Source organism: Cololabis saira, chromosome 19, assembly GCF_033807715.1.
Source record: "Cololabis saira isolate AMF1-May2022 chromosome 19, fColSai1.1, whole genome shotgun sequence".
Classification (NCBI taxonomy): domain Eukaryota; kingdom Metazoa; phylum Chordata; class Actinopteri; order Beloniformes; family Belonidae; genus Cololabis; species Cololabis saira.
This window is the reverse complement of record NC_084605.1, coordinates 5,696,640-5,723,086: the sequence shown is the minus strand read 5'-3', so window position 1 is coordinate 5,723,086 and position 26,447 is coordinate 5,696,640. Positions and strand designations below refer to the sequence as shown.

The 26,447-nt window shown below is 45.0% G+C and overlaps 1 protein-coding gene across 2 annotated transcripts in view; it reads right to left on the bottom strand.

The window, feature by feature from the left end:
* Positions 1-20,686, bottom strand: part of ankfn1 (ankyrin repeat and fibronectin type III domain containing 1) — an 86,111-nt gene extending 65,425 nt beyond the window's left edge. The window contains exons 1-5 of one of the 2 annotated variants that reach the window (XM_061708002.1): positions 20,514-20,686; positions 14,433-14,560; positions 14,167-14,346; positions 12,928-13,145; positions 4,227-4,471 (exon numbers count right to left, since the gene is read on the bottom strand). In XM_061708002.1, the coding sequence (XP_061563986.1) occupies positions 4,227-4,471; positions 12,928-13,145; positions 14,167-14,346; positions 14,433-14,548 (759 nt within the window). In that variant the 5' untranslated portion in view covers positions 14,549-14,560; positions 20,514-20,686. The remainder of the gene's footprint in view (positions 1-4,226; positions 4,472-12,927; positions 13,146-14,166; positions 14,347-14,432; positions 14,561-20,513) is intronic. The other variant, XM_061708003.1, reaches the window with a different exon arrangement.
* Between the last annotated feature and the right edge of the window lie 5,761 nt (positions 20,687-26,447).

The following is a 26,447-nucleotide window of genomic DNA, read 5'->3' as shown; positions in this document are numbered from 1 at the left end:
TTGAGACAGGTGTGGGATAGTTTTGAGACAGGTGTGGGATAGTTTTGAGACAAGTGTAGGATAGTTGTGAAGCAGGTGTGAGACAGGTGTGGGACAGGTGTTGGACAGGTGTGGGACAGGTGTTGGACAGGTGTGGGACAGGTGAGGGACAGGTGAGGGACAGATGTAGGACAGGTGTGAGACAGGTGTGGGATAGTTGTGAGACAGGTGTGGGATAGTTTTGAGACAAGTGTAGGATAGTTGTGAGACAGGTTAAGGATAGGTCTGAGCAAGGTGAAGGATAAACAAGAGATAGTTGTGGGACAAAGTTGGGACAGGTGTGGGATAGGTGTAAGACAGGTGTGAGACAGACGTAGAACAGTTGTGGGACAGGTGCAGGATAGTAATGAGACAGCTTTGGGACCAATGTGGGAAAAGTTGTGAAGCAGGTGTGAGACAGGTGTGGGACAGGTGTTGGACAGGTGTGGGACAGGTGTTGGACAGGTGTGGGACAGGTGAGGGACAGGTGAGGGACAGATGTAGGACAGGTGTGAGACAGGTGTGGGATAGTTGTGGGACAAGTGTTGGATATGTCTAAGACAGTGGTAGAATAGTAGTGAGACAAATGTAGGACAGATGGGGGACATATGTGAGACAGGTGTGGGACAGGTTTTAAAACAGGTGTGGGATAGTTGTCGGGATAAGTGTAAGAAAGGTGTGGGATAGTTGTGGGACAGGTGTGACCAATGTTCCCTCTAATTTTTCATGTATCTGGGCACACACGCAAGCTCCCTGAGCAAACTGAGGACGACTGTGAGCAACATCACATATGCACGCTTTATTTTTAAGTATCTCATTACACTTAAAAACAAGACTCGTCACTGGAAAAAACAACAATTTTCACCTGTTTCAAGTAAATTTTCACTTGAAATAAGTAGAAAAATCTGCCAGTGGAACAAGATTTTTTAGCTAGAAGATAAATCTTGTCCCACTGGCAGATTTTTCTACTTATTTTAAGTGAAAATCTACTTGAAACAGGTGAAAATTTCGTCTTTTTTCTCGAAATTTTGAGAGAAAAAATCGAAATGTCGAGAAAAAAAGTTTTGAGAAAAAAGTCAAAATGTCCGGAGAAAAGTTGAGATTTTGAGAAAAAAAAGTAAAAAATTTTATGAAAAAAGTTGAAATGTCGACAAAATTTTGTTTTAATTGACCATTTTCACTTGTTTCAAGTCAATTTTCACTTGAAATAAGTAGAACAATCTGCCAGTGGAACAAGATTTTTTTTGCTTGTAATGAGAAGATAAATCTTGTTTCACTGGCAGATTTTTATACTTATTTCAAGTGAAAATTTACTTGAAACAGGTGGAAATTGTCAAATAAGTTATTTTTCTGGTGTTATTTTTCTGGTGATGACTCTAAATGTTGAAATAGCAGTAAAACCACATTCATTGATGAAATGACATAAGGGATGGAAAGGAGGATGGCAGTTTTACAGGGGGGATGATTTGGACCGTTTTTATTTCAGGGGGGATGATTTGGACCGTTTTTATTTCAGGGGGGGATGATTTGGACCGTTTTTATTTCAGGGGGGGATGATTTGGACCGTTTTTATTTCAGGGGGGGATGATTTGGACCGTTTTTATTTCAGGGGGGGATGATTTGGACCGTTTTTATTTCAGGGGGGGATGATTTGGACCGTTTTTATTTCAGGGGGGATGATTTGGACCGTTTTTATTTCAGGGGGGGATGATTTGGACCGTTTTTATTTCAGGGGGGATGATTTGGGCCGTTTTTATTTCAGGGGGGGATGATTTGGACCGTTTTTATTTCAGGAGGGGATGCCACCCCCCCTCATCCCCCCTCAACTCCAGTACTGCTGGTAGACACAGCAATGGTATGGACAGCTTTTAGCAGAGGCTTCAGACTTTCTCGTGTCCGGGATCCCCACAGCTCCTTGTATTCCCCAAATCCTTGAATACTTCTCCTCCTCTCGACTCGCGGGACCTCCGTAAACTGATTTATGGTCCCGCGTTACACCAACGCAGAGCCTACGCCGTAGGGTACGCGGCGACGCGCATGTACGTTGTGGGTCGCCGCGTACCCTACGGCGTAGGCTCTGCGTCGATTTAGCGCGGAACCATAAATCAGGCTTTGCGAGTGAACGTCTCACGAGGGGCAGTCGCGTTGCAACGCCACTGTAGCCAAATCGCAAGGAGAGAGCAGAGAACTGAGCTCATGAGAAGTCCCGGTACGCCAGAGGCTAATATTGAGAAGTGGGGGTACTCCGTACCGGCGCGTACCGGCCCACTTAAAGCACTGCGCTGGATAGACTTTCTTGTGCGCTGAGGATATGCGGTCAGTGCGCGATTGCGCACGCGCGCAGCTTAGAGGGAACATTGGGTGTGATCAAGGTGTAGGACAAGTGTGAGACAGGTGTGTGATTGTTCTAGGATAGAGTTAAGACTAGGGCTGCAACGATTCGTCGACGTTGTCGACAATAATCGATAATCAAAATTGTCGACAATGAATTCCATTGTCGCCAATTGTCGCCAGACGTGTTTTTCCAATGGAGTGAGGCTTCTCACTTCAATACAATCTCTGCTGAGAGTCGCGCATGCAAGAGCATGCGTCTCTGCCGAGCGGTAGCGGGTAAACAAAAGTGATCGCGTCCTGTACAGCAGCTGCATGTAACAAAACTTCAAAAGTTTGGGAGCATTTTAGCCTGGATACGGCGAATAAAAAGATCACTTGCAAGGTTTGCAAAGCACGTTGGACAGTTGAACGAAACAGACTCGCCTTGGTAAGATATTAAGCGTATTTTGGCTTTAAAAGAGAGCTTTAACGTTATGCCTGACTGTGAGCCACCATGGACCCCTTTCTGCAAAAAATAAGCAGACGTGTAGCCCGCAACAGGCGACTGCCCTCACTGAGTCAGAACTGCAGATGCTGATCTGTGATATGAGGCTCTCCATGGTTGATGGTGATGGGTTTCAACAAATGGTACACCAGTTCAACCCAGAGAACGTCCTGCCATCCAGAACCCATTTCACCCACTTGATGGAGAAAAAATACGAGAAGTTTTATTTTATTTTATAATTGATTTTTTATATAACACAATTGCCTGTCCTTGAAATGAAAAATAATGGACAGAGGTTTATTTATTTATGGATTTATGTTTATACTGACTGATCACTGAGCCTGTCCTTCTGAGCCTGTCAACCTCATACAAAATTTATGAAAAAATTACTAATTATCCGATTATATTAATAGTCGGTGACTAGTCAACTATTAAAATAGTTGTTAGTTAGTTACAGCCCTAGTTAAGACAGGTGTGGGATAGTTGTGAGACAGGTGTGGGATAGTTGTGAGACAGGGTGTGGGATAGTTGTGAGACAGGTGTGGGATAGTTGTGAGAGACGTGTGGGATAGTTGTGAGACACGTGTGGGATAGTTGTGAGACACGTGGGGGATAGTTGTGAGACACGTGTGGGATAGTTTTGAGACAGGTGTGGGATAGTTTTGAGACAGGTGTGGGATAGTTTTGAGACAAGTGTAGGATAGTTGTGAAGCAGGTGTGAGACAGGTGTGGGACAGGTGTTGGACAGGTGTGGGACAGGTGTTGGACAGGTGTGGGACAGGTGAGGGACAGGTGAGGGACAGATGTAGGACAGGTGTGAGACAGGTGTGGGATAGTTGTGAGACAGGTGTGGGATAGTTTTGAGACAAGTGTAGGATAGTTGTGAGACAGGTTAAGGATAGGTCTGAGCAAGGTGAAGGATAAACAAGAGATAGTTGTGGGACAAAGTTGGGACAGGTGTGGGATAGGTGTAAGACAGGTGTGAGACAGACGTAGAACAGTTGTGGGACAGGTGCAGGATAGTAATGAGACAGCTTTGGGACCAATGTGGGAAAAGTTGTGAAGCAGGTGTGAGACAGGTGTGGGACAGGTGTTGGACAGGTGTGGGACAGGTGTTGGACAGGTGTGGGACAGGTGAGGGACAGGTGAGGGACAGATGTAGGACAGGTGTGAGACAGGTGTGGGACAGGTGTAGGACAGGTGAGGGACAGGTGTGGGACAGGTGAGAGACAGGTGTAGGACAGGTGAGGGACAGGTGTGGGACAGGTGTAGGACAGGTGAGGGACAGGTGTGGGACAGGTGTGGGACAGGTGAGAGACAGGTGTAGGACAGGTGAGAGACAGGTGTAGGACAGGTGAGAGACAGGTAAGGGACAGGTGCGGACACTCACCTGCAGACTGTGCAGCTTCCTGCGTCCTCGCTCCAGCCGACTCAGCAGCTTCAGGTGTCTCTGCTCTCCCCCTGAACACAGCAGCTCCCCGTCAGCCGAGACCGTTTTCCTGAGCGGCGGCCGGCCGCCGGCCCACGCAGGTGAAGCTCCGCCCACCTCATCCCTCCTGGCCCCGCCCCCTCCTGCTGCGCTCGCCCTCAAGCTCGGAGACGGATACGGGGAGTAGAAGTCGCGCTGCAGCTTACCTGGACAACACACACACGCACACACCTGTGAGATGGCTGGTCATGTGATCAGGCCAGTTGTGATCAGCCTTCCGATTGATTAGGTTCAGAAAAGCTCCCGCTGATCAGCGGTTCCTGGAAACCAGAAGCCTGATGGTTCCTGATCAGTTTAAGTTTTTTATTTCATTCAGACTCTTGACCCAGAAACACAGACCGGTTGGTTTGAGACTAAAATGTGATGATTAAGAACATGAACTTGATGACCTGGTTCTGCAGGACCTGCTGCTGCTGAAGAAGAGAGTAATTTAAAACGTCCTGTTTCAGGACATCACACTCATTCAGGGGGCTGGTGTTGGGTTTCCTCTTGCAGTGTGTGTGTCACCTGTCGGGCTGCACACCTGCTGTTTACCTGAGCTGCTGCATTAAAGTTACATTAGGAGACTCTCTGGATCCGATTACACCGTCAGACTGGATCCAGAACAAAGCTAAAATAACTAAATTAACAAATGTCATGAACCAGAAATGACACGTAAAAACTCTCACAACCAAGATCATTTCTTTCGTCCAAAGTTCAACCAAGACCTGCAGGTCCTCTACTGACCACTAGGGTCTGGATCCATTGACCTCCAAATTAAAAAGTCAAATTTAACAGCAGAAATAAAGTCTGATACAAAAAGATTTTTGCTTTTTCACAGTTAGATTTGTGACAACTGGACCAGGAACTATTTTGTATATCAGCGGTGGTTTTTGTGATTGACGGGTGACGAGCTGTCATCAGTTTAGACCAGGGGCCTCATTTAAAATGGACTGCGTAGGATTCATACTAAAAGTGCACGTACACCCAAAAGCCGAAAATGCTGGGCGCAAAAAAAAATCCGGATCAATAAAACCATGTGCATGCAATGTTCGCTTTATAAATCACAGTCCAGCTGGAAGGCTGCGCAGCTTAATCCGCCTCATATCCCGCCCTCTACACGCCCACTTTTTACCTTAAAAGCGTAATGCAAAGTCGTATTTGCATATGGATGAGCCTGCTGAGCATGCGCAGTGTCTTCCTGCAGCCTGTTTGGCGTCAGAATGAATGAGATGTGTCGAGCCTCAGTGCCACTGACTTTCACGGAGACTTAGATCTAGATGTTGTGGATGAGGTGGAGGACAGGAAAACCACATTATTTGGTGGTGACAGTAAAAGTAGAAAGAGTATATAAATAGTATAAAATAATTAAAGCGAGTGATTGGCATCACGCCGTTGCTGCGCGGAACGCTGTGAGTTCCCCGGCGCAACAGGGGGGACATGTCCCCCCGTCTTTTCAAAAATCATGTTTTTGTCCCCCCCACTTTTTACAGTTTAAAAACTAACGGTAGGCTCAGCCTGTAATTGCAAATCATCAAGACACTGTGCGAAGACGATGCGAGAACGGCCCGGCAGCCCCCGCTCCTCCACCCCCCTCCCCCCTTGCCTCAGAGCTGCTCAGGGCGGGTTTATGGTTCCGCGTCACCAAGGCAGAGCCTACGGCGTAGGTGCGCGTCGCCGCGTACCCTACGGCGTAGGCTCTGCGTCGTTTTAACGCGAAACCCTAATTTAGGCTTACGCCCGCACGTAAAGGTTTCACGCGCGCGTAAAACTCATTATATATATAAAAAAATCTGTGTCCCTTTAGGGAAGAAATGAGAAGCTCCGTGGAGCCCCTAAACACTCTACGAAGCCCCTCATTTGTTCTGTCCTAAAGCGGTGGGTGAAGAGGAGGTTCCTGCACCGCGGCTGCAGCAGCAGCAGCACCAGAGTCCTGACTGACGCTGAGCTTCACACACAGAGGGACACGATCAGCGCTATTATATTATAAGTCTGATATATGTTGTGATATGTGATGACATTATTAAGAGTAAGACATGAATCTGGCTTCATTTCACCACCTCACAGCCTGCGTTGCCAGTTCCCCGTGTCTTAAGTAAATTCTTACGGGAGGGTCCGGGTTGCCGTAGGGATACGCAGATTTTTCGGTTAGTTTTTTCTTTTTAGATCCCAGCCTTTGCGTAGAAGGTGGCTTGCGCATCTTTCGGGCGCTTTTGGTGCGCAAGCAAGCTTTATAGATGAGGCCCCTGATCTTTGCTGGGGCTGACCACAGAGATCCTGGCTTGTAAAGTTTGGACCGCAGATAAAACTTTTGCAAACACAAACCGAACCTTAAAGATCCTAGAAGAAGTTCCTAGTAGAAGATCTTGGCAGAAGATCCTAGCAGAAGATCCTGGTAGAAAATCTGAGAAGATCCTGGCAGAAGATCCTAGCAGAAGATCCTAGCAGAGGCAGCAGTTCTTTTAAACAGCCTGATGCAGAAAAGTGGCTCAGTTGAACGTCCCTGAGCGTTATTAACACCCTGAATCTCATCTATCATGAAACCGTTTCTCTCGTCTTAAACGTTGTGAAATAAATCAACTGTTATGAAACAAAACCGATGACAGACATGTGGATCTCTGACCGATCCCATGATGCACCAACCCACCTGGGTTCCAACCTTACAGTGTTTAAATGTGGCCACAGCTCCATCTGCTGGTCAGAACCGGTACAGCACCAAACTGAACATGAATAAAGTTTCTGGAGGTTTTTGTTTCTCTGAAGCTGTTTTCAGATCTGAACTGACGTGTGATAGGTGGAACAAAATGACTAAATAAAACAACATATTTACACAAACAAAAGTGGAATTTTCAAAACAAATTATGAATTTTTTTCTTGCTTCAAAACCAGGACTAGTGGAGCTGAAACATGGACTAGCAGAGCTGAAACCAGGACTAGTAGAACTAAAACCAGGACTGGAAAAGCTGAAACCAGGTCTAGCAGAGCTGAAACCAGGACTCCTAGGACTAAAACCAGGACCAGTAGAACTTCACTGGAACCTGGTAGTAAAATTAAAAACACAACGAAACCTGATAAAACATGAATGATTATGTTCTGCTGGGTCTTTTAGCCATTAGCTGTTGCAGCTGTCAATCTAACGGCCGAACCCCTTATTATACGTCAACTGCAGTTTTGATGTGGTTTTTCCTGATGAGGAACATAGACCTGGACCCAGACCCCAGTGGTCAGTAGAGGACCTGCAGGTCTGGACCCGGACCCTAGTGGTCTGTAGAGGACCTGCAGGTCTGGATCTGGACCCCAGTGGTCTGTAGAGGACCTGCAGGTCTGGACCCGGACCCTAGTGGTCTGTAGAGGACCTGCAGGTCTGGACCCGGACCCTAGTGGTCTGTAGAGGACCTGCAGGTCTGGACCCGGACCCTAGTGGTCTGTAGAGGACCTGCAGGTCTGGATCTGGACCCTAGTGGTCAGTAGAGGACCTGCAGGTCTGGATCTGGACCTGCAGGTCTGGATCTGGACCCCAGTGGTCAGTAGAGGACCTGCAGGTCTGGACCCGGACCCTAGTGGTTGGTACTGGTAGTGTTGGTTTTCTTAGTTCTGCATTAGATTCTTTCCAGAAGTAAGACTGCAGTTACCACCTAATCGCCACCTAGTTACCACCTAGTTACCAGCTAGTTACTATGTAGTTACCACCTAGGTACACCTAGTTACCCACCTTAACCATTTAATTACAACTTAAGTTACCACCTAGTTACCACCTAGTAACCACTTAGTTGCACCTAGTGACCACTTAGTTGCACCTAGTTGCCACTTAGTTACCACCTAGTTACCACCTAGTTGCCACTTAGTTGCACCTAGTGACCACTTAGTTGCACCTAGTTGCCACTTAGTTGCACCTAGTTGCCACTTAGTTACCACCTAGTTACCACATAGTTGCCACCTAGTTGCCACTTAGTTACCACCTAGTTACCACCTAGTTGCCACTTAGTTACCACCTAGTTACCACATAGTTGCACCTAGTTACCACATAGTTGCACCTAGTTACCACATAGTTGCACCTAGTTACCACATAGTTACCACTAAGTTACCACATAGTTTCCACTAAGTTACCACATAGTTTCCACCTAGTTGCCACTTAGTTACCACCTAGTTGCCACCGAATTGCCACCTAGTTACCACATAGTTACCACCAAGTTACCACCTAGTTACCACCTAGTTGCACCTAGTTACCACATAGTTGCCACCTAGTTGCCCCTTAGTGGCCACTCAGTTACCACATAGTTGTCACCTAGTTACCACTTAGTTGCCACCGAATTGCCACCTAGTTACCACTTAGTTACCACCTAGTTACCACATAGTTGCACCTAGTTACCACTTAGTTGCACCTAGTTACCACTTAGTTGCCACCTAGTTGCCCCTTAGTGGCCACTCAGTTACCACATAGTTGTCACCTAGTTACCACTTAGTTGCCACCGAATTGCCACCTAGTTACCACTTAGTTACCACCTAGTTACCACATAGTTGCACCTAGTTACCACTTAGTTGCACCTAGTTACCACTTAGTTGCCACCTAGTTGCCCCTTAGTGGCCACTCAGTTACCACATAGTTGTCACCTAGTTGCCACTTAGTAACCACCTGGTTGCCACCTAGCTACGACCTAGTAACCACTTAGTTACCACCTAGTTACCACCTAGTTCCAACCGAATTGCCACTTAGTTACCACCTAGTTTCCACTTAGTTACCACCTAGTTACCACCTAGTTGACACCTATTAACCATCTAGTTGCCACCTAGTTGCCCCTTAGTGGCCACTCAGTTACCACATAGTTGTCACCTAGTTGCCACTTAGTTACCACCTAGTTGCCCCTTAGTGGCCACCTAGTTACCACTTAGTTGCACCTAGTTACCACATAGTTGTCACCTAGTTGCCACTTAGTTACCACCTAGTTTCCACCTAGTTACCACCTAGTTTCCACTTAGTTACCACCTAGTTTCCACTTAGTTACCACCGAGTTTCCACTTAGTTACCACCTAGTTACCACCTAGTTGACACCTATTAACCATCTAGTTACCACCTAGCTGCCACTTCGTTGCCACCTACTGCCACCTAGTTACCACCTAGTTGACACCTAATTGACACCTATTAACCACCTAGTTACCACCTAGTTTCCACCTAGCTGCCACTTAGTTGCCACCAGGGTCGTTACGGGACTCCTGCTTATCTGAGGTTCTTCCTGATTGTTATAAGTTTAACTTATTTGTACCTAGGCTCGCCACCCGTCCCTTGAAATACGGAATTGTTACGTAATTGGGAATTGAAAGTTGTGTTCCATATTGGTTCAATACGAAACGCAGTTTATTCCGTATTTCACAATTGTTCCATGCACGTTTGTCACACATGCACACACACTCGCACACACATGAACAACGAACTAACAATAATGAACAAAATAAAGGACAGGATATATTAAAGACAGCAACATGTGTTGGTGCGCTCTCTGCCTGCCCTGCAGACGGCCCGCCCCTTTGCGCTCCGTTGCCGAGTTAAGCCTAGTCGTAGGGTTACGCCGTAGGTTACGCGGCAACGCGCACCGTAAGGTGTGCGTCGCCGTGTACCCTATGGCGTAGGCTCTGCGTTGGTGTAACGCGGAACCATAAATCAGCCTTTACCTCTCACTGCTGCTCACTGCACCGCCACGCACGGCTTTAAAAAAAATAAATAAATAAAAAAAAATAAAAAAGTCAAGTCAAGATGTCTCCAGAGGCTCCAGACACCCCACCTTGTCCTAAAAGAGGAAGCAGAGGTCTCCCGGAGGTGTGTCAGACAGCATGCTGCAGGAACCTCCACAAACGTAATATAACATCCCAGAGGAGCCAGGCATCTGTTGCACAGTTCTTCATACCTGAAACATCCCCTGAGCTTGATATGGTGTGATATGGGACGTATATTATGCTCTCATTTATTGGTCATAATATACAGGTGAAGGTCGGAAAATTAGAATATATTGCTAAACTTAATTCGTAGTAAATTCAACTAAAGGTGAAACAAATATATTATTTCCCACTACATTCAAAGTGAGATATTTCAAGCCTTTATTTGTTATAATTTTAATGATTATGGCTCACAGCTTATGAAAACCCCAAATAAAAAATCTCAAAAAATTTGAATATTTTATGAAATCAATAAAGAATTAAATAATCAAAATTATAACAAATAAATGCTTAAAATATGGTGCTTTGCTCATTGTTCACTGAACTTTGAGCAGATCTGTTCGGAGTTCCACACCACAGTCCTGAAAGACAAGGAGGTGCTTGTCTTTTGTCGTTTTGTCATTTAATTTAGGTGCGGTTCTGTTTAACTGCCCAATGCAGGCAGACTTTGTTTAATTTACGATGACCATGCTCAGGTTCAGGCTGTCTGTACAGTCATGAAAGTTCAATGCCATTAAAGCATTTTGTTTTTTCATATAAAATATATACATTTCTATGCACTTTAGACGTTTTGGGATGTCCCTTTTTTTTGGTGCTCGCGAAAATCGCTGAAATCGGGACGTCCCTTATTTCTATTTCTGAAAGGTGGCAACCCTATTTGTACCTGAGATCAACTCTTTCAAATGAGCCGTTATGTCCAGTACTCGAGTTGTAAAAAAGAATCAGGGGGGATGGTGGATTTTATCATATGGGGACAGATAATATGTGCTGATTACAAATAATATAATATATTACAAATAATAGCAGTGACCAAAACACCTGCAGAAATACTGCAGGAATTACATAGCAGCAGTTAAATGCAGCCTTCTGTAAGCTTTAAATATCCACTGGGCTTACATCAAATACATCAAAACACAACAATAAAAAACACTTTTCTGAACTTATCAATATGACTCTGTCCTTCACAGGATAAGTAAAATGGATCACTGCAAAAACTCACAATCTTAACAAGAATATTTATCTTATTTCTAGTTAAAATGTCTCATTTTAGTAAAAAAATCTCATTACACTTAAAACAAGACTCATCACTGGAAAAAACAACAATTTTCACCTGTTTCAAGTAGATTTTCACTTAAAATAAGTAGAAAAAATCTGCCAGTGGAACAAGATTTTTTTATATTTTTATGTAGATAAATCTTGTTCAACTGGCAGATTTTCCTACTTATTTCAAGTGAAAATTTACTTGAAACAAGTGAAAATTGTCAAATACGTTATTTTTCTGGTGTTATTTTTCTGGTGATGACTCTAAATGTTGAAATAGCAGTAAAACCACATTCATTGATGAAATGACATAAGGGTTTTACAGGGGGGAGGATTTTGACCGTTTTTATTTCAGGGGGGATGCTATCCCCCCTCATCCCCCCTCAACTCCAGTACTGGTTATGTCAGACGCAGAGCTCAGAGGTGGTGGTAGGGGATGGGGGTGGGTGGGGTGATGATGGGGGGGGGTAATCTGGAAACAGGAAGCCCGTTATCTCTCTCCAGGAGGGCGGAGCTAAGCAACACAGCAACTGCCACAGGAAGGGAGGAGTAAACAACTGCAGTCCCAAGTTCATCACCAACATCCCTGAAACACGTCCACCAGATAACTGCAGCCGCTTCCTCTGACCCACCAGAACCAGAACCAGAACCAGACCCAGATCCCTTAATATCTGGTTCTGATCTGGTTCTAGAACCTACAAATCTGGTTCAGAACCTCCCAGATCTCTAGAATCAACAGGTTCTGAGGGGCCCCTGTCACTACCTTATTTGAGTCGCTACCCTATTTGAGTCACACATTCGCAGTCGCGTCCAACATCGTCGGCCATCTTGGAAAGCAAAATACGGCAACACCACTTGGACAAACTATATACAAAAGAATAAATAGTATATATATATATATATATATATATATATACACTACTTACGATAAGTTAGGGATATTGTGAGAGACTATTTTTATTGTCTAAATGTTTGGGGTAATATTAAACTAATGAAAATGGTGTTTCTTCTCACTCATCATTAGTAATATAAAGGCAACTTTTACTTATTTCATTAAAATTCAGACCAAATAGGAAAAGCAATCATGTATTGTAAATAATAATATCCCTAACTTATTGTGAGTAGTTTTTTTTATAATAAACTTTATTTAACATATCAAAAGTACAAAATTCCTTTGAGGAAACATTTGTTTGCAACTGAAACATAACAAGTTCACAACACACAAGTGAATAAGTATACCTATACATTTTTTACAAGATAATCTTCTAAGATTAAATTAAAAAAAAATAAAATAAAATAATCACAAAATAAAATAATCACAGGGGTTGACATTTCAACAAAAGTGTTTAAGCGTAGCAAGATTGTAACTTAGACTGATTTTCTTTTGATAGTACCTTTATGGATGTTAAATTAATTTTTTATTTCGTTTTTATAACATACTATGGAGGGTTTGCCTTTTTTTCCATTTATTTTTATGTATATAGTTTGTCAAAGTGGTGTTGCCGTATTTTGCTTTCCAAGATGGCCGATGATGTTGGACGCGACTGCGCATGTGTGACTCAAATCGGGTAGGGACTCAAATCAGGTAGCGACAGCCCCTACCACAGATCCCTGTGGACCTCCAACGGAGCAGGTGCAAAGCTCCGGACCTCACCTGCAGAGTTCCAGTGGAGTCCTCCAGGACTGGCAGCGAGCCGCCGCCGTTTCCGAACACTGACGCCGCCATGCAAGGCGGGGTCTCCGGCTGGAGGCTGCGGTGAAGCGTTGGGGGTGGAGGAGAGGAGCGGCAGAAGCGGCGTGGACAGAAACGCCGCCTCCTTCCCCAGTTCAGGGGGGACAATGCTGGATTCTCTGAGGGACCACCTGCGGGAACTAAAGACCAGAACCCGTAAGAACCACAGAAAACGTTGAACTTCAGCTAGCCGTAGCGGAGGTCATCGATGGGCGGAGCTTCTGACATCCCACTCATTCCAGAAACAACTAGAGATGCACCGATCAGGATTTTGAGGGCCGATCACCGATCTCGAAAACCAGTATCTGCCGATCCCGATTTTGCCGATCACCGATCACAGCAAGAAATCCATAAATTCGTCAATATTGTAGTCTCATGTACATGACACTGACATTGTATTATTAGGTATAAAAATTAGGAGATGAGTAGAATTAATACTAATAATAGAACAAATACATCAAAACACAACAATAAAAAACAGTTTTCTGAACTTGATAAATATGACATGAAAATGTGACTCTGTCCTTCACAGGATAAGTAAAATGGATCACTGCAAAAACTCACAATCTTAACAAGAATATTTGTCTTATTTCTAGTTAAAATGTCTCATTTTAGTAAAAAAAATCTTATTACACTTAAAACAAGACTCATCACTGGAAAAAACAACAATTTTCACCTGTTTCAAGTAGATTTTCACTTGAAATAAGTAGAAAAATCTGCCAGTGGAACAAGATTTTTTTGCTTGTAATAAGATAAATCTTGTCCCACTGGCAGATTTTTCTACTTATTTCAAGTGAAAATTTACTTGAAACAGGTGAAAATTGTCAAATAAGTTATTTTTCTGGTGATGACTCTAAATGTTGAAATAGCAGTAAAACCACATTCATTGATGAAATGACATAAGGGATGGAAAGGAGGGATGGCAGTTTTACAGGGGGGGATGATTTGGACCATTTTTATTTCAGGGGGGATGCCACTCCCCCTCATACCCCCTCAACTCAAGTACAGCTTATGATGTAGTTCTTTATTTTTCTTGCAAAACCGATCAGTGGCCGATCAATCGGTGCATCTCTAGAAACAACCAATCAAATTTCTTCGCGATACAAAATTCACTCGGCTGACGATGTTGTTAAGAAGTCGTAGCGTCTCCTGACAACATACCTGAGGGTCCCGCTGGCCTCCGCCGGCTCGCTGCAGGTGGAGTGGCGGGACGAAGAGGACGACAGGTTGGAGCATGATGAGTGGGCGGAGTCTGGAGGCCGGGGGAGGAGCAACGAGGACGGCATGCAGAGCCATGTCTCCAGGTCCGAGAACTTGGAGTAGCTCAGCATCTCCAGAACGCTGCAGGGGGATGAAGACGGGACATCAGGATTCTGGACCAGGAACACCACGACAAGTACCCCCCACCCCCAGGAGAGAACCGTTACCTCTCCTCCCCCACCCCGGGGATCTCATCCTTCTCATCAGCAGTCTGGAAGATGCAGGAAGTCCTGGAGTCTCTGGATAATAGCAGAATACAGGACTTCTCAGAATCCACGGACATCTTCAGCCATATCTGCGGAGAAGAGAGAAGACGCGTTTCACCAAACCTGGAGACACCAGAAACCACCTCTGTGGACACTAGAGACACCAGAAACCACTTTAACCACCTCTGTGGACACCAGAGGCTTCAAAGCCACTCTTCAGACACCTCTGGGTCACATTGTGGAGGGTGGGTCTGGTCATTTTACTGCCGAGAGTTCTTCCAGTTACCCCAACAGCTCCATTGACCTCCAATATGGACCGGAACTAGGGGTGTAACGGTATATGTATTTGTATTGAACCGTTCGGTATAGCGTGTTCGGTTCGGAACGGAGGCGTACCGAACGAGTTTCCACACGGACATATTAAGTAGAGGACCGCACGTTGTGGAGCAGAGCGCTGCTGCTGCTGCACAGGCAGTTGCGCTCACACCGAGAAACAACAAGCAACAGTTGTAGCCGACGTCATGGCTAATGCCGCTAGTATTGGCAATAACCCGTGCTTATTAATCGCAAAACACAGGTTAAACATCATGACCAAATCCGCTCCGACCCGGTGTGTCAGTATCAGTGCAGACAGACTGCAGCTTCGCCTGAATTATGGTTCCGCGTTAAATCGACGGCGTAGGGTCGCGGTGCGGTGTGCGTCGCCGCGTACCCTACGCCGTCGGTTCTGCGTTGGTGTGACGCGGAACCATAAATCAGCCACCGGGAGCAAAGGCTCGCTGGACTGATGTTGGTCCGCGGACCAAACTTGTTAAGGAGCACCAAGCTCACTCTTATCTACGCGGAAATAACGCTAAAATATAAAGAAGAACGTCCCAAAGTGTGATCTATGGTGAAATAGGAAAATTAAGATGTGTACGCTATATGTGTAGGCTGTTCCCACTGTTCCCCAGTTCTGCAGCGCAGCTTGAAACCCCGCCCACCCCCGCCCCGCTGCAGGCACTGACGCTTTCAGTGTGAATGCAGGGTTATAAATGTTATTTAATCTGAGCAACAACTTTAATCTGTTGTTCAGTGTTGCAACTGTTGAATTTTGTACATTTGATGTAGAAAAGATTTGTTTTTAAGATTTAAAATTTTGTTGTTTATAAGTCTGAGCCTTATAAATGTTAATCTGAGCAACAACTTTAAACTGTTCAGTGTTGCTTGCAACTGTTCAATTTTGCACATCAGGGAGATATTTTTTTTAAGTCTGAGCCAATGTTATTTTGTGTGTGTGTAATAAACAACTAGCACGTTTATATTTTGCATTTTGTTTTCTTACTGTACCGAAAATGAACCGAACCGTGACCTCCAAACCGAGGTACGTACCGAACCGAGATTTTTGTTACACCCCTAACCGGAACCATGTGACATCAAGGGGGTTGGGGTTAAATATCTAGGAAAGGTGCTCCATCGGTTGGAAGTCACATGGTTCCGGACCTCCACTCTGGACCGGAACCATGTGACCTCAGTAGTGGTTGGCAAAGGTTACCGTATTCATTGGTTGGAAGTCACATGGTTCTGGTCCAGATTGGAGGTCCACCAACCTCCAATCTGGACCAGAACCATGTGACCTCTCAAGGGGTTGAGGTTAGATGTGTGGGAAAGGTGCTCCATTGGTTGGAAGTCACATGGTTCCGGACCTCCACTCTGGACCGGAACCATGTGACCTCTTGAGCAGGTGGGCTTGTATTAAGGTTCTGCGTTAAACCAACGCAGAGCCTACGCCGTTGCCATGACGCCGTCGTGAACCCTTCGGACTTCTCCATCATATTTCGCCACGGTGCAATACCCCCCCAGACGGGTAGGGATGGGAATCGAGAACCGGTTCTTGTTGAGAACCGGTTCCCAGTGTTTCAATTCCTTGGAATCGTTTGCCTTTTTCGCAAATGATTCCCATATCGATTCCAGTCGGCGCGAATGACGTCACCACGCACGTTGCGCAACGTGCGCATTTGCGCCCAGCAGGAAAACACGGGGACAAAGCGGCATAAACGCTCGAAAGTTTGGTTACATTTTACCAAAAAGGATGACAACAGGGTGACAATACTTGCAATGTGGACATTTCAACAAAGGGGGGAATCTGTTAGGACTCGGCCGGCTGATGCGCTGGGAGCGCGGAGTCAGCCGGCGTGTGGTAAGGTGATTTATGGTTCTGCGTTACACCAACACAGAACCTACGCCGTATGGTACGCGGCGACGCGCACATACGTTGCGCGTCGCCGCGTACCATACGGCGTAGGCTCTGCGTCGATTTAGCGCGGAACCATAAATCAGGCTTTACGAGTGAACGTCTCACGAGGGGCAGTCGCGTTGCAACGCCACTGTAGCCAAATCGCAAGGAGAGAACAGAGTACTGTGAGCTCATGTCCTGGTACGCCAGAGGCTAATATTGAGAAGTGGGGGTACTCCGTACCGCGGCTACCGGCCCACTTAAAGCACTGATGTTACTTGACATTCATGTGTAATTGCCACAAAATAATTTTTTGTATTTAGTTAATTTCTACAGAATAATATTTATTTTATTATTATTATTTTATATTAAATACATATTTTATATTACAAATAATGTTGTGGGGACCCCCTGACACACCATCGAGGAGCCCAAGGCTGGGGGCGTCTTAAGACCTCACTTATATTTTTTTGTTCAAAGATATAAAACAAAGTTGATACTAAAATTGGTTGTTCTCCTTTTTTACAAATGAGAATCGATAAGAGAATCGATAAAGAATCGAATCGTTAAGCAGAATCGAAAATGGAATCGGAATCGAAAAAATCTTATCAATTCCCATCCCTACAGAGGGGTAGTCGATACTTTGTTTAGCTTCCGGCTTTTCCGGTCACAGTGAATCAAAGAGATAAGGACAACTATTGTGCAAAAAAAACACAAAACAAAAAATCACACACACACGAAGAAAAGAGCGCTGAAAGTTCACTACTGCTTCACGAACCGGAACCGGAAATACATTGCTACCAAGCACACCAGTCACAGCCCTCTCTGGGTCTGTGTCGTCTCGACGAGTAGTTACAATTTTTTGGGAGGTGACGTCAGGCTACGGCGTAGGCTCTGCGTCGATTTACCGCAGAACCATAATTCAGGCTTTAGGTGGCCGGGAAAGGTGCTCCGTCGGTTGGAGGTCACATGGTTCCGGTCCAGATTGGAGAACCACCGACTTCCACTCTGGACCGGAACCATGTGACCTCAAAAGCCTGGGATATACTAGAGGTGGGTGCAATTCATCAATGTGTCGATGCATCGCGATGCGTCACGTGACGATTTGGAATCGATTAATTATTATTATTTTTTATTTTTTTTTTTTAAAGTTATCCTATCCAGATTCCAGACTGAATAAGCTCCTGAATCATTTCATTTCCAAGAATGCACATTTCTTATTGTTCACTTGAAATATGGCAGATATGTTTACACTAAATACATTTGATGGAAGTACTGTATAGTTTACTTGAATTAATGAACTCATTAAATCCAGGGCTTGACCGTTTTCAGTGTTTTCCACCAATAGAGGGCGCTCTCATGCAAGTGCAGCTTTCCCTGATCAAAGTTAAGTAAGTCAAAGAGCAAATGTTTACATAGTCATAAAATACATTATTTTGTGTCTTTGAAAAATACATGTCAAATGTTCAAAAAACCTTGTTATTTACTTAATGAGTGTTGTTAGAGGAACTGAGTTAATTGATTGGCTATTTATTTACAAATGTAGCCACAGATGAAGACAAAATCAATCTTGTATGGAAAAAAGCATTAAAAATCACAATAATCCAAGAATCGTGGCACCAATAATCTAATCGAAAATCGTTATAATCGAAGAATCGAAGCTCCAATAATCGAAATCGAATCGAATCGTGAGGTACCCTTGTTTGCACACCACTGGGATATACTTGCTGTTGGTGCTTGCGTTTGCGTCCGTTCGCGTGCACCACCAACCGCAACGTCGCTCGTGTAGTACACGAGGAGAGCGCGTCGTACCGGCGGTGACAGATAGGGGGCAGTAATCAGAGCAACAGTTGGAAAAGTGATTAAATATTTAGTAGTAGCGGTAGCAGCAGTAGCAGATTAGAACAATAAACAAGTTTACATGACACCATCGGATGATGTAGCAGATTATAACATTGGATTGGTTGCGATCTCGGCAAAGGAAACAGCGCCAGCGACACCAGCTGGTATCAGACCGGGACCAGCTGGTATCAGACCGGGACCAGCTGGTATCAGACCGGGACCAGCTGGTATCAAACCAGGACCAGCTGGTATCAGACCAGCTGGTATCAGACCGGGACCAGCCGGTATCAGACCGGGACCAGCCGGTATCAGACCAGGACCAGCTGGTATCAGACCGGGACCAGCGCCACTCGCGGCCAGAGCCAGAACTGCAGGTCACGTACGTGTTCAGTGTCTTTTTGAGAACGTGCACGTCGACACGTCAAATGAACGCAGGATACGCGTGGCGGCCATGACGCGGTCTGAACTGCAAGTATCAGCACGTTTACATGCACTCAATAACCCTTTAAAAACCCAAATATTGGCAATAACCCGAATTAAACACCAATAACCCTTTTGAATAACCCGAATTTGCTCATATTACGGTTTTAAAAACCTGAATATGAGCCCTGGGTTACTCCTTTTAAAACCTGAATATTGGGTCATGTAAACGCCAAACGGAATATCCCCATCAAATGGAACATGAATTTGTTTTTCTGTGCATGCTCTGTTCACAAGGAATCCTGGTCTTTTGAGTCCAGGAAGTTCTTCTAAACACGGAGAAACCAAGACCAGGAGGAGACTAATCACTTCATAAATGTAATGAAGGATATGAACATTTCTGCATTTGTAGACGGTAGAAAGTACCGGGATAGAAGATTTAAAAGAAGGTGAGAGAAAAGTTGAGCGAAGCAGCATTTGTTTTGAATTTGGATACAGGAAGAAGAAGCAGAAATGACGGGAATTGCGTCATGACGTTCTCCACGCGTCGCTGGTTTGATCCAGATATCCTGAATGATTAATTACCATGTAAACGGAATATTCCCAATGTTTCAGTAACCGGAATATTAGCAATAACCCAAATTTTGACTGCATGTAAACGTAGTTTATATCCAGAGCTGGAAAAAGTACAAAAATATTGTACTTAAGTAAAAGTACAAATTTTGCCGTAGGCTACGGCGTAGGGTGTGCGTCGCCGCGTACCCTACGTCGTAGCTCTGCGCCGGTGTAACGCGGAACCATAAATCCCGCTGTGCTGTTCTCATGGCAATAGCCTACATTTTCATTTAATGTAAGACTTTAATTTGTAGCGAGTAACAACGTGTCCAATTTTAAATATAGCGGATTAAAAGTACGTTTTTTTTCTTGAAAATGTAACGAAGTAAAAGTACAGAAAAATGAAAGTATCAATAAAAGTACAAATTCTCAAAAATCTTACTTAAGTACAATAACGAAGTACTTGTACTTCGTTACTTTACTTTACAAGTAACGAAGTTTATACGAACTGTTTATATCTCAGGCTTATAAGGGGTTGGGGTTAAATGTCTGGGAAAAGGTGCTCCATCTGGCTGGAAGTCACGTGGTTCCGGTCCAGTTGAAGCCCCTCCCAACCGGAAACGAGTGGGCGGAGCTCCTGTTGCCATGGTCACCTTGGCGTCCAAAGTTTAAGGCTAAAAACCGGCATTTAAGGCTCGTTTGTTGACGTCTAAATGCAGGAAGTGACTCCAAACACCGTCCCTGACCAGAAACACCATGGATGTATTATATTAAGAGAAACACACGCAGATTTAAACCCGGAAACGGTGAAATACGGCCGTGAACGTAGTTTTAAATAAATCACAGTTCGGGACTGGAAGCGGCGACACCTGCCGGTGAACGGCGGAATCTCTGCGGACTGAACTTAAAATGTGAAGTTATTAAGGTCAGCGGATTTTCCTCATCACACGTCAGCCGGTCGAGCTGTGTCCAGAAACAGCTGTCCAGATGTGGAAACGACAAACTTTTACCTCCTCCCTCTGCCGGAACGACGTGGCTTCCTCTTTCTTCTTACTCTTCTTCTTCTTTTCTTCTTCTTTACTGCTACTTTTATCCACAAACTCTCGGGCCTGCGTCTTTGTTCGCTCCCCGTCTAAAACATCCCAAAAATACAGCCCCGCTCACGTTTCACTGCGGTTAAGTGGAGCCCCACGCAACCAGCGGGGCCGCGTCCCAACACTGCGGCCGCGGCTCCCTCCGCCCCGCGGGGCCGCATCCCGTTCCGCTCTGATGTCTCCTCCGCGCGGCTCCAGCTCGCTCCTTCACAGGGAGGGAGGGAGGAGACGAGGAGACGAGGAGGCGAGGAGAAGTTCAAAAGGAGGGATGGAAAAGAAATAAACCAAACAAAACCGGGAGAGGAGGGGTGGAGGAAGGAAAGGGAGAGAACCCTCAAGATGAGAGAAAATGGAAAGTTCAATTCACTTCATGTCTTATTTCAAGCCATGCGTGAACATACTTGAAGAAGTTAGTTAGTTAGTTAGTTAGTTAGTTAGTTAGTTAGTTAGTTAGTTAGTTAGTTAGTTAGTTAGTTAGTTTATTTGTCCACAAGTGGAGATTTTTCTTTTGTCTCATAATACAATAAACAACAATAACACTTAACATTTACACGCAAAACATCTTAGTGGCAAAAAAGGAGGAACAACAAGGGCATGTACATAAAAGACAGGTCTAAAGTTAAGTTAAAGTTAAAACACCTGGTGGAACGTCTGCAACTAACTACATTAATGATTAATCTGAGTAATTTTAGCAATAATTTGATCTAATAAATCAATCAATCAATCTAATCAGTGTGTGTGTGTGTGTGTGTGTGTGTGTGTGTGTGTGTGTGTGTGTGTGTGTGTGTGTGTGTGTGTGTGTGTGTGTGTGTGTGTGTGGAGGAAAGGGACAAAAGAAAAGAAGGAAGGAAGGAAGGAAGGAAGGAAGGAAGGAAGGAAGGAAGGAAGGAAGAAAAGAAGGAAGGAGGGAGAAAAGAAGGAATGAAGGAAAGAAGGAAGGAAGGAAGGACGGAAGGAAGGAAGGAAGGAAGGAAGGAAGGAAGGAAGGAAGGAAGGAAGGAAGGAAGGAAGGAAGGAAGGAAGGGAGAAAAAAACGGAGAAAAAGAAGGAAGGAAGGAAAGAAGGAAGGAAGGGAGAAAAGAAGGAAGGAAGGAAAGAAGGAAGGAAGGGAGAAAATAAGAAAGGAAGAAAAAAAGAAGGAAGGAAGGAAGACAGAAAAGAAGGGAGAAAAGAAGGAAGGAAGGAAATAAGTAAGGAGGGGAGAAAAGAAGGAAGGAAGGAAGGAAGGGAGGAAAGAAGGAAGGAAGGAAAAAAGGGAGGAAATAAGGAAGGAAGGGAAAAAAGAAGGAAGGAAGGAAGGAAAGAAGGAAGGGAGAAAAGAAGGAACGAAGGGAGAAAAGAAGGAAGAAAGGAAGGAAGAAAGAAAAGAAGGAAGGAAGGAAAGAAGGAAGGAAGGAAGGAAGGAAGGAAGGAAGGGAGGAAAGAAGGAAGGGAGGAAGGAAAGAAGGGAGGAAAGAAGGAAGGAAGGGAAAAAAGAAGGAAAGAAGTTAGTTAGTTAGTTAGTTAGTTAGTTAGTTAGTTAGTTAGTTAGTTAGTTAGTTAGTTAGTTAGTTAGTTAGTTAGTTAGTTAGTTTATTTGTCCACAAGTGGAGATTTTTCTTTTGTCTCATAATACAATAAACAACAATAACACTTAACATTTACACGCAAAACATCTTAGAAGGAAGGGAAAAAAGAAGGAAGAAAGGAAGGAAGAAAGAAAAGAAGGAAGGAAGGAAAGAAGGAAGGAAGGAAGGAAGGAAGGAAGGAAGGAAGGAAGGAAGGAAGGAAGGAAGGAAGGAAGGAAGGAAGGAAGGAAGGAAGGAAGGAAGGGAAAAAAGAAGGAAGGAAGGAAGGAAGGGAGGAAAGAAGGAAGAAAAGAAGGAAGGAGGGAGAAAAGAAGGAATGAAGGAAAGAAGGAAGGAAGGAAGGAAGGAAGGAAGGAAGGAAGGAAGGAAGGAAGGAAGGAAGGAAGGAAGGAAGGAAGGAAGGAAGGAAGGAAGGAAGGGAGAAAAAAACGGAGAAAAAGAAGGAAGGAAGGAAAGAAGGAAGGAAGGGAGAAAAGAAGGAAGGAAGGGAGAAAATAAGAAAGGAAGAAAAAAAAGAAGGAAGGAAGGAAGACAGAAAAGAAGGGAGAAAAGAAGGAAGGAAGGAAATAAGTAAGGAGGGGAGAAAAGAAGGAAGGAAGGAAGGAAGGGAGGAAAGAAGGAAGGAAGGAAAAAAGGGAGGAAATAAGGAAGGAAGGGAAAAAAGAAGGAAGGAAGGAAGGAAAGAAGGAAGGGAGAAAAGAAGGAACGAAGGGAGAAAAGAAGGAAGGAAGGGAAAAAAGAAGGAAGAAAGGAAGGAAGAAAGAAAAGAAGGAAGGAAGGAAAGAAGGAAGGAAGGAAGGAAGGAAGGAAGGAAGGAAGGGAGGAAAGAAGGAAGGGAGGAAGGAAAGAAGGGAGGAAAGAAGGAAGGAAGGGAAAAAAGAAGGAAAGAAGTTAGTTAGTTAGTTAGTTAGTTAGTTAGTTAGTTAGTTAGTTAGTTAGTTAGTTAGTTAGTTAGTTAGTTAGTTAGTTAGTTTATTTGTCCACAAGTGGAGATTTTTCTTTTGTCTCATAATACAATAAACAACAATAACACTTAACATTTACACGCAAAACATCTTAGAAGGAAGGGAAAAAAGAAGGAAGAAAGGAAGGAAGAAAGAAAAGAAGGAAGGAAGGAAGGAAGGAAGGAAGGAAGGAAGGAAGGAAGGAAGGAAGGAAGGAAGGAAGGAAGGAAGGAAGGAAGGAAGGGAGGAAGGGAGGAAGGAAGGGAAAAAAGAAGGAAGGAAGGAAGGAAGGGAGGAAAGAAGGAAGGGAGGAAGGAAAGAAGGGAGGAAAGAAGGAAGGAAGGGAAAAAAGAAGGAAAGACGGGAGAAAAGAAGGAAGGGAAGAAGGAACAGGAGAATTAGATCATTTTGACCCAAAGACAGTAAAAGGGTTAATGGCGTTGGGAATGAATGAGTCTTTAAATAAGTTCCGGTTAGCCTTTGGTAACGGTACCGTCTACCTGAGGGAAGTCATTTAAACTCTAAAGCTGCAGAGTGGGTGAGTTTAGGATCATTTACTATCTTAGCAGCTTTTTCCCCAATCACTTCCTTACAAATACCACTTAAGTTTCTCTGTGTCTTCCCTATTATTTTTGAGGCTAGATTCACTATTCTTTGTAGCTCGCATCTATTTTTTCATGTTAAGGTTGCTGTACCTCATTGCCATGTTAAAGGTTAAGATTCCCTCTATGAGGTTCTTACACAGTCTCCATAATCTGCTTGCTCACACTAAAAGAGTTGAGCTGAAGGAAAGTTGGAAGGATGAAACAAGAGAGGGTGGAAAGATAAATGGGATGCGACCGGGGACAGGCAAGTTGGCAAGAAGGGAAGGATTAAAAGGAAGAAAAGATGAATGAAGAAAGTGGAGGAACAAAGAGCAGAAGGAGTGAGGAGGACGAGAGGAGGACGAGAGGAGGCTGGAAGTCTGCGGAGGAGTTTCTGCTGGACGGGTGTCTCCAGTTTGGACGTCTCTGATGTTCGGATCGGGGAGATAAGTGCAAACAGGAAGGAGGCCGTTATGAGGGCTGTAATTATCTGAGAGTTTGGATAAACAGCAGGAATAACATCAGCTCTCGGGGACGGTTGGTGCCTCGTAACTACGCCTCAGATGTGCCGACCAGGTCTGAAACAGCAGTAGGACTAGACCACATGTCCGTAGGTCCCAACAGAAAACTGAGGTTTGAAGTGAGACGTTTGACCTCTGAACAGCTGGAACACGAGTCACTGAAGGCTGGAAAGTTAAAACACCTGGAAGAACGTCAGCAACTAACTAGATCAGGGGTCGGGAATGTTTTAGAGCCATATTGGACCAAAAACACAAAAAACAAATATGTCTGGAGCCGCAAAAAATGAAAAGTCTTGTATGAGCCTTAAAATGAAGGCAACACATGCTGCATGTATCTATATTAGTTATAACTGGGGGAAGATTTTTTTTCATTATGCACTTCGAGAAAAAAGTCGAAAAGTTGAGAAAAAAGTCCAAATTTCGAGAAAAAAGTTGAAATGTTGAGATTAATGTTGAAGTACAATCTCGAGAAAAAAGTCGAAATGTTGAGAAAAAAGTCAAAATTTCGAAAAAAAAGACGAAATGTTGAGAAAAAAGTCGAAATGGCGAGAAAAAAGTCAAAATTCCGAGAAAAAAGTCGAAATGTTGAGATTAATGTTGAAGTACAATCCTTTTTTTTTTTTTTTTTTTACCTTGTCTGCACACATATTAATGATTGATACCATGACGGTAGAAACCAAAGGTATATATATATGTGCATTATTACTATATTTAATATATATACATATATATACGCATACATATGCGTACACATACATAAATATACACATACAAACCCAGTGTTTTTTTTTTGTTTCTTTTTTTGGGGGGGGGGGTGACGACATCCACTGCCAATCCAGGAAGCAGGAACACACGGAGACACACGTCAAGCACTGGAAATCTGCAACAAAAAAAAAAACACAAACAAAACACGAAACCGGCACGGAGCCAACCAAAACACGAACAGCAATCGACCCAAATCTTGAGATCTGATCGCAGTCTGAGCTAAGCTATCGCTACCGCTACCTAACCCCAAAAACTACAGAGCCAGCATGCAGGTGAACAAGCCAGTGTGTATGTCTATGTGTGTGTGTGTGTGTGTGTGCATGTATATGATCATGTGTGTGTGTGTGTGTGTGTGTATATGCGTGTTCGTACGTGTGTGTGTGTGTGTGTGTGTGTGTGTGTGTGTGTGTGTGTGTGTGTGTGTATGTGTGTGTGTGTATATGTGTGTTCGTACGCGTGTGTGTGTGTGTGTGTGTGTGTGTGTGTGTGTGTGTGTGTGTGTGTGTGTGTGTGTGTGTGTGTGTGTGTGTGTGTAATAAACCAAACAAAGCTCCACCTGAAGTGTATCTATAGTGGGGGAGGGGGGGGAGCAACCCCGCCACCCGCGACACCAGAGGCCGACACGGAAGAACCCGGAACCCAGGCCACCAGCAAGAGGGGAGAAGTAGGAGGGAGGTTCAAATCCTCCATGGCAGGAAACTTCCACACCGCATTCTCACCGACACAGACACACAATCACGCACCGTTTCCCCCTCCCCGGGGGGGTCCAGCACCCCAGGCTGCACGGCGAGCCCCGCCAGGCCCGGGTATCCCGACCCACCTATCCCAGGCCGGTGAGGGAACGCGGGTGATGTGGGACCCCCTCCCGCCCCTGGTATTGAGTGCATGTGATTAATGCCATAAAAACAGGGAGGGGGAGGGCCAAGTATCGATTGACACCGACCCGCCCCCTCCCGAACTACGTGTCCTTGACAAATGTATTTATTAAGTGTTGAATGTGCAGTGTCTACTTTGCTGTTAAAACCGTGAGGCGGGGAGTGCCGGGCCACGCGGGACAATGCCCCCCACGACCTGGACCCCCCGCCCCTCGCCTATGTGCGTATGAATCGTGTAGGGGGGGAAGGAGGGGGAGCGGAGGCCGAAGCCAGGAGGCAGGACCAGCAAGCCGGCCCTGATAAGACACCCGCGCCCCCCCACCGGCCATCCAGTAGACGGGGGCCGGCCCTCCGAGTCGGGCCAGGGCCCCACCGTACCTCCACGGGCGCCCCCGGCGCTGCCGGAGCCCCCAGACGGAGGGGGAAACGGTCCAACATCCCCCCATTCATACTGACAACATAAGACATAGACACCTGGGAATGGTGCCACCCCGCCGCCGCGCCCGCCCGTGCCCCCCCCGGTCAGGGGAGGCCCGATCCCCGGACCCGGCCACAACCCCCCCCCCCCCCCCGGAGCCACCCCGGTGGACACC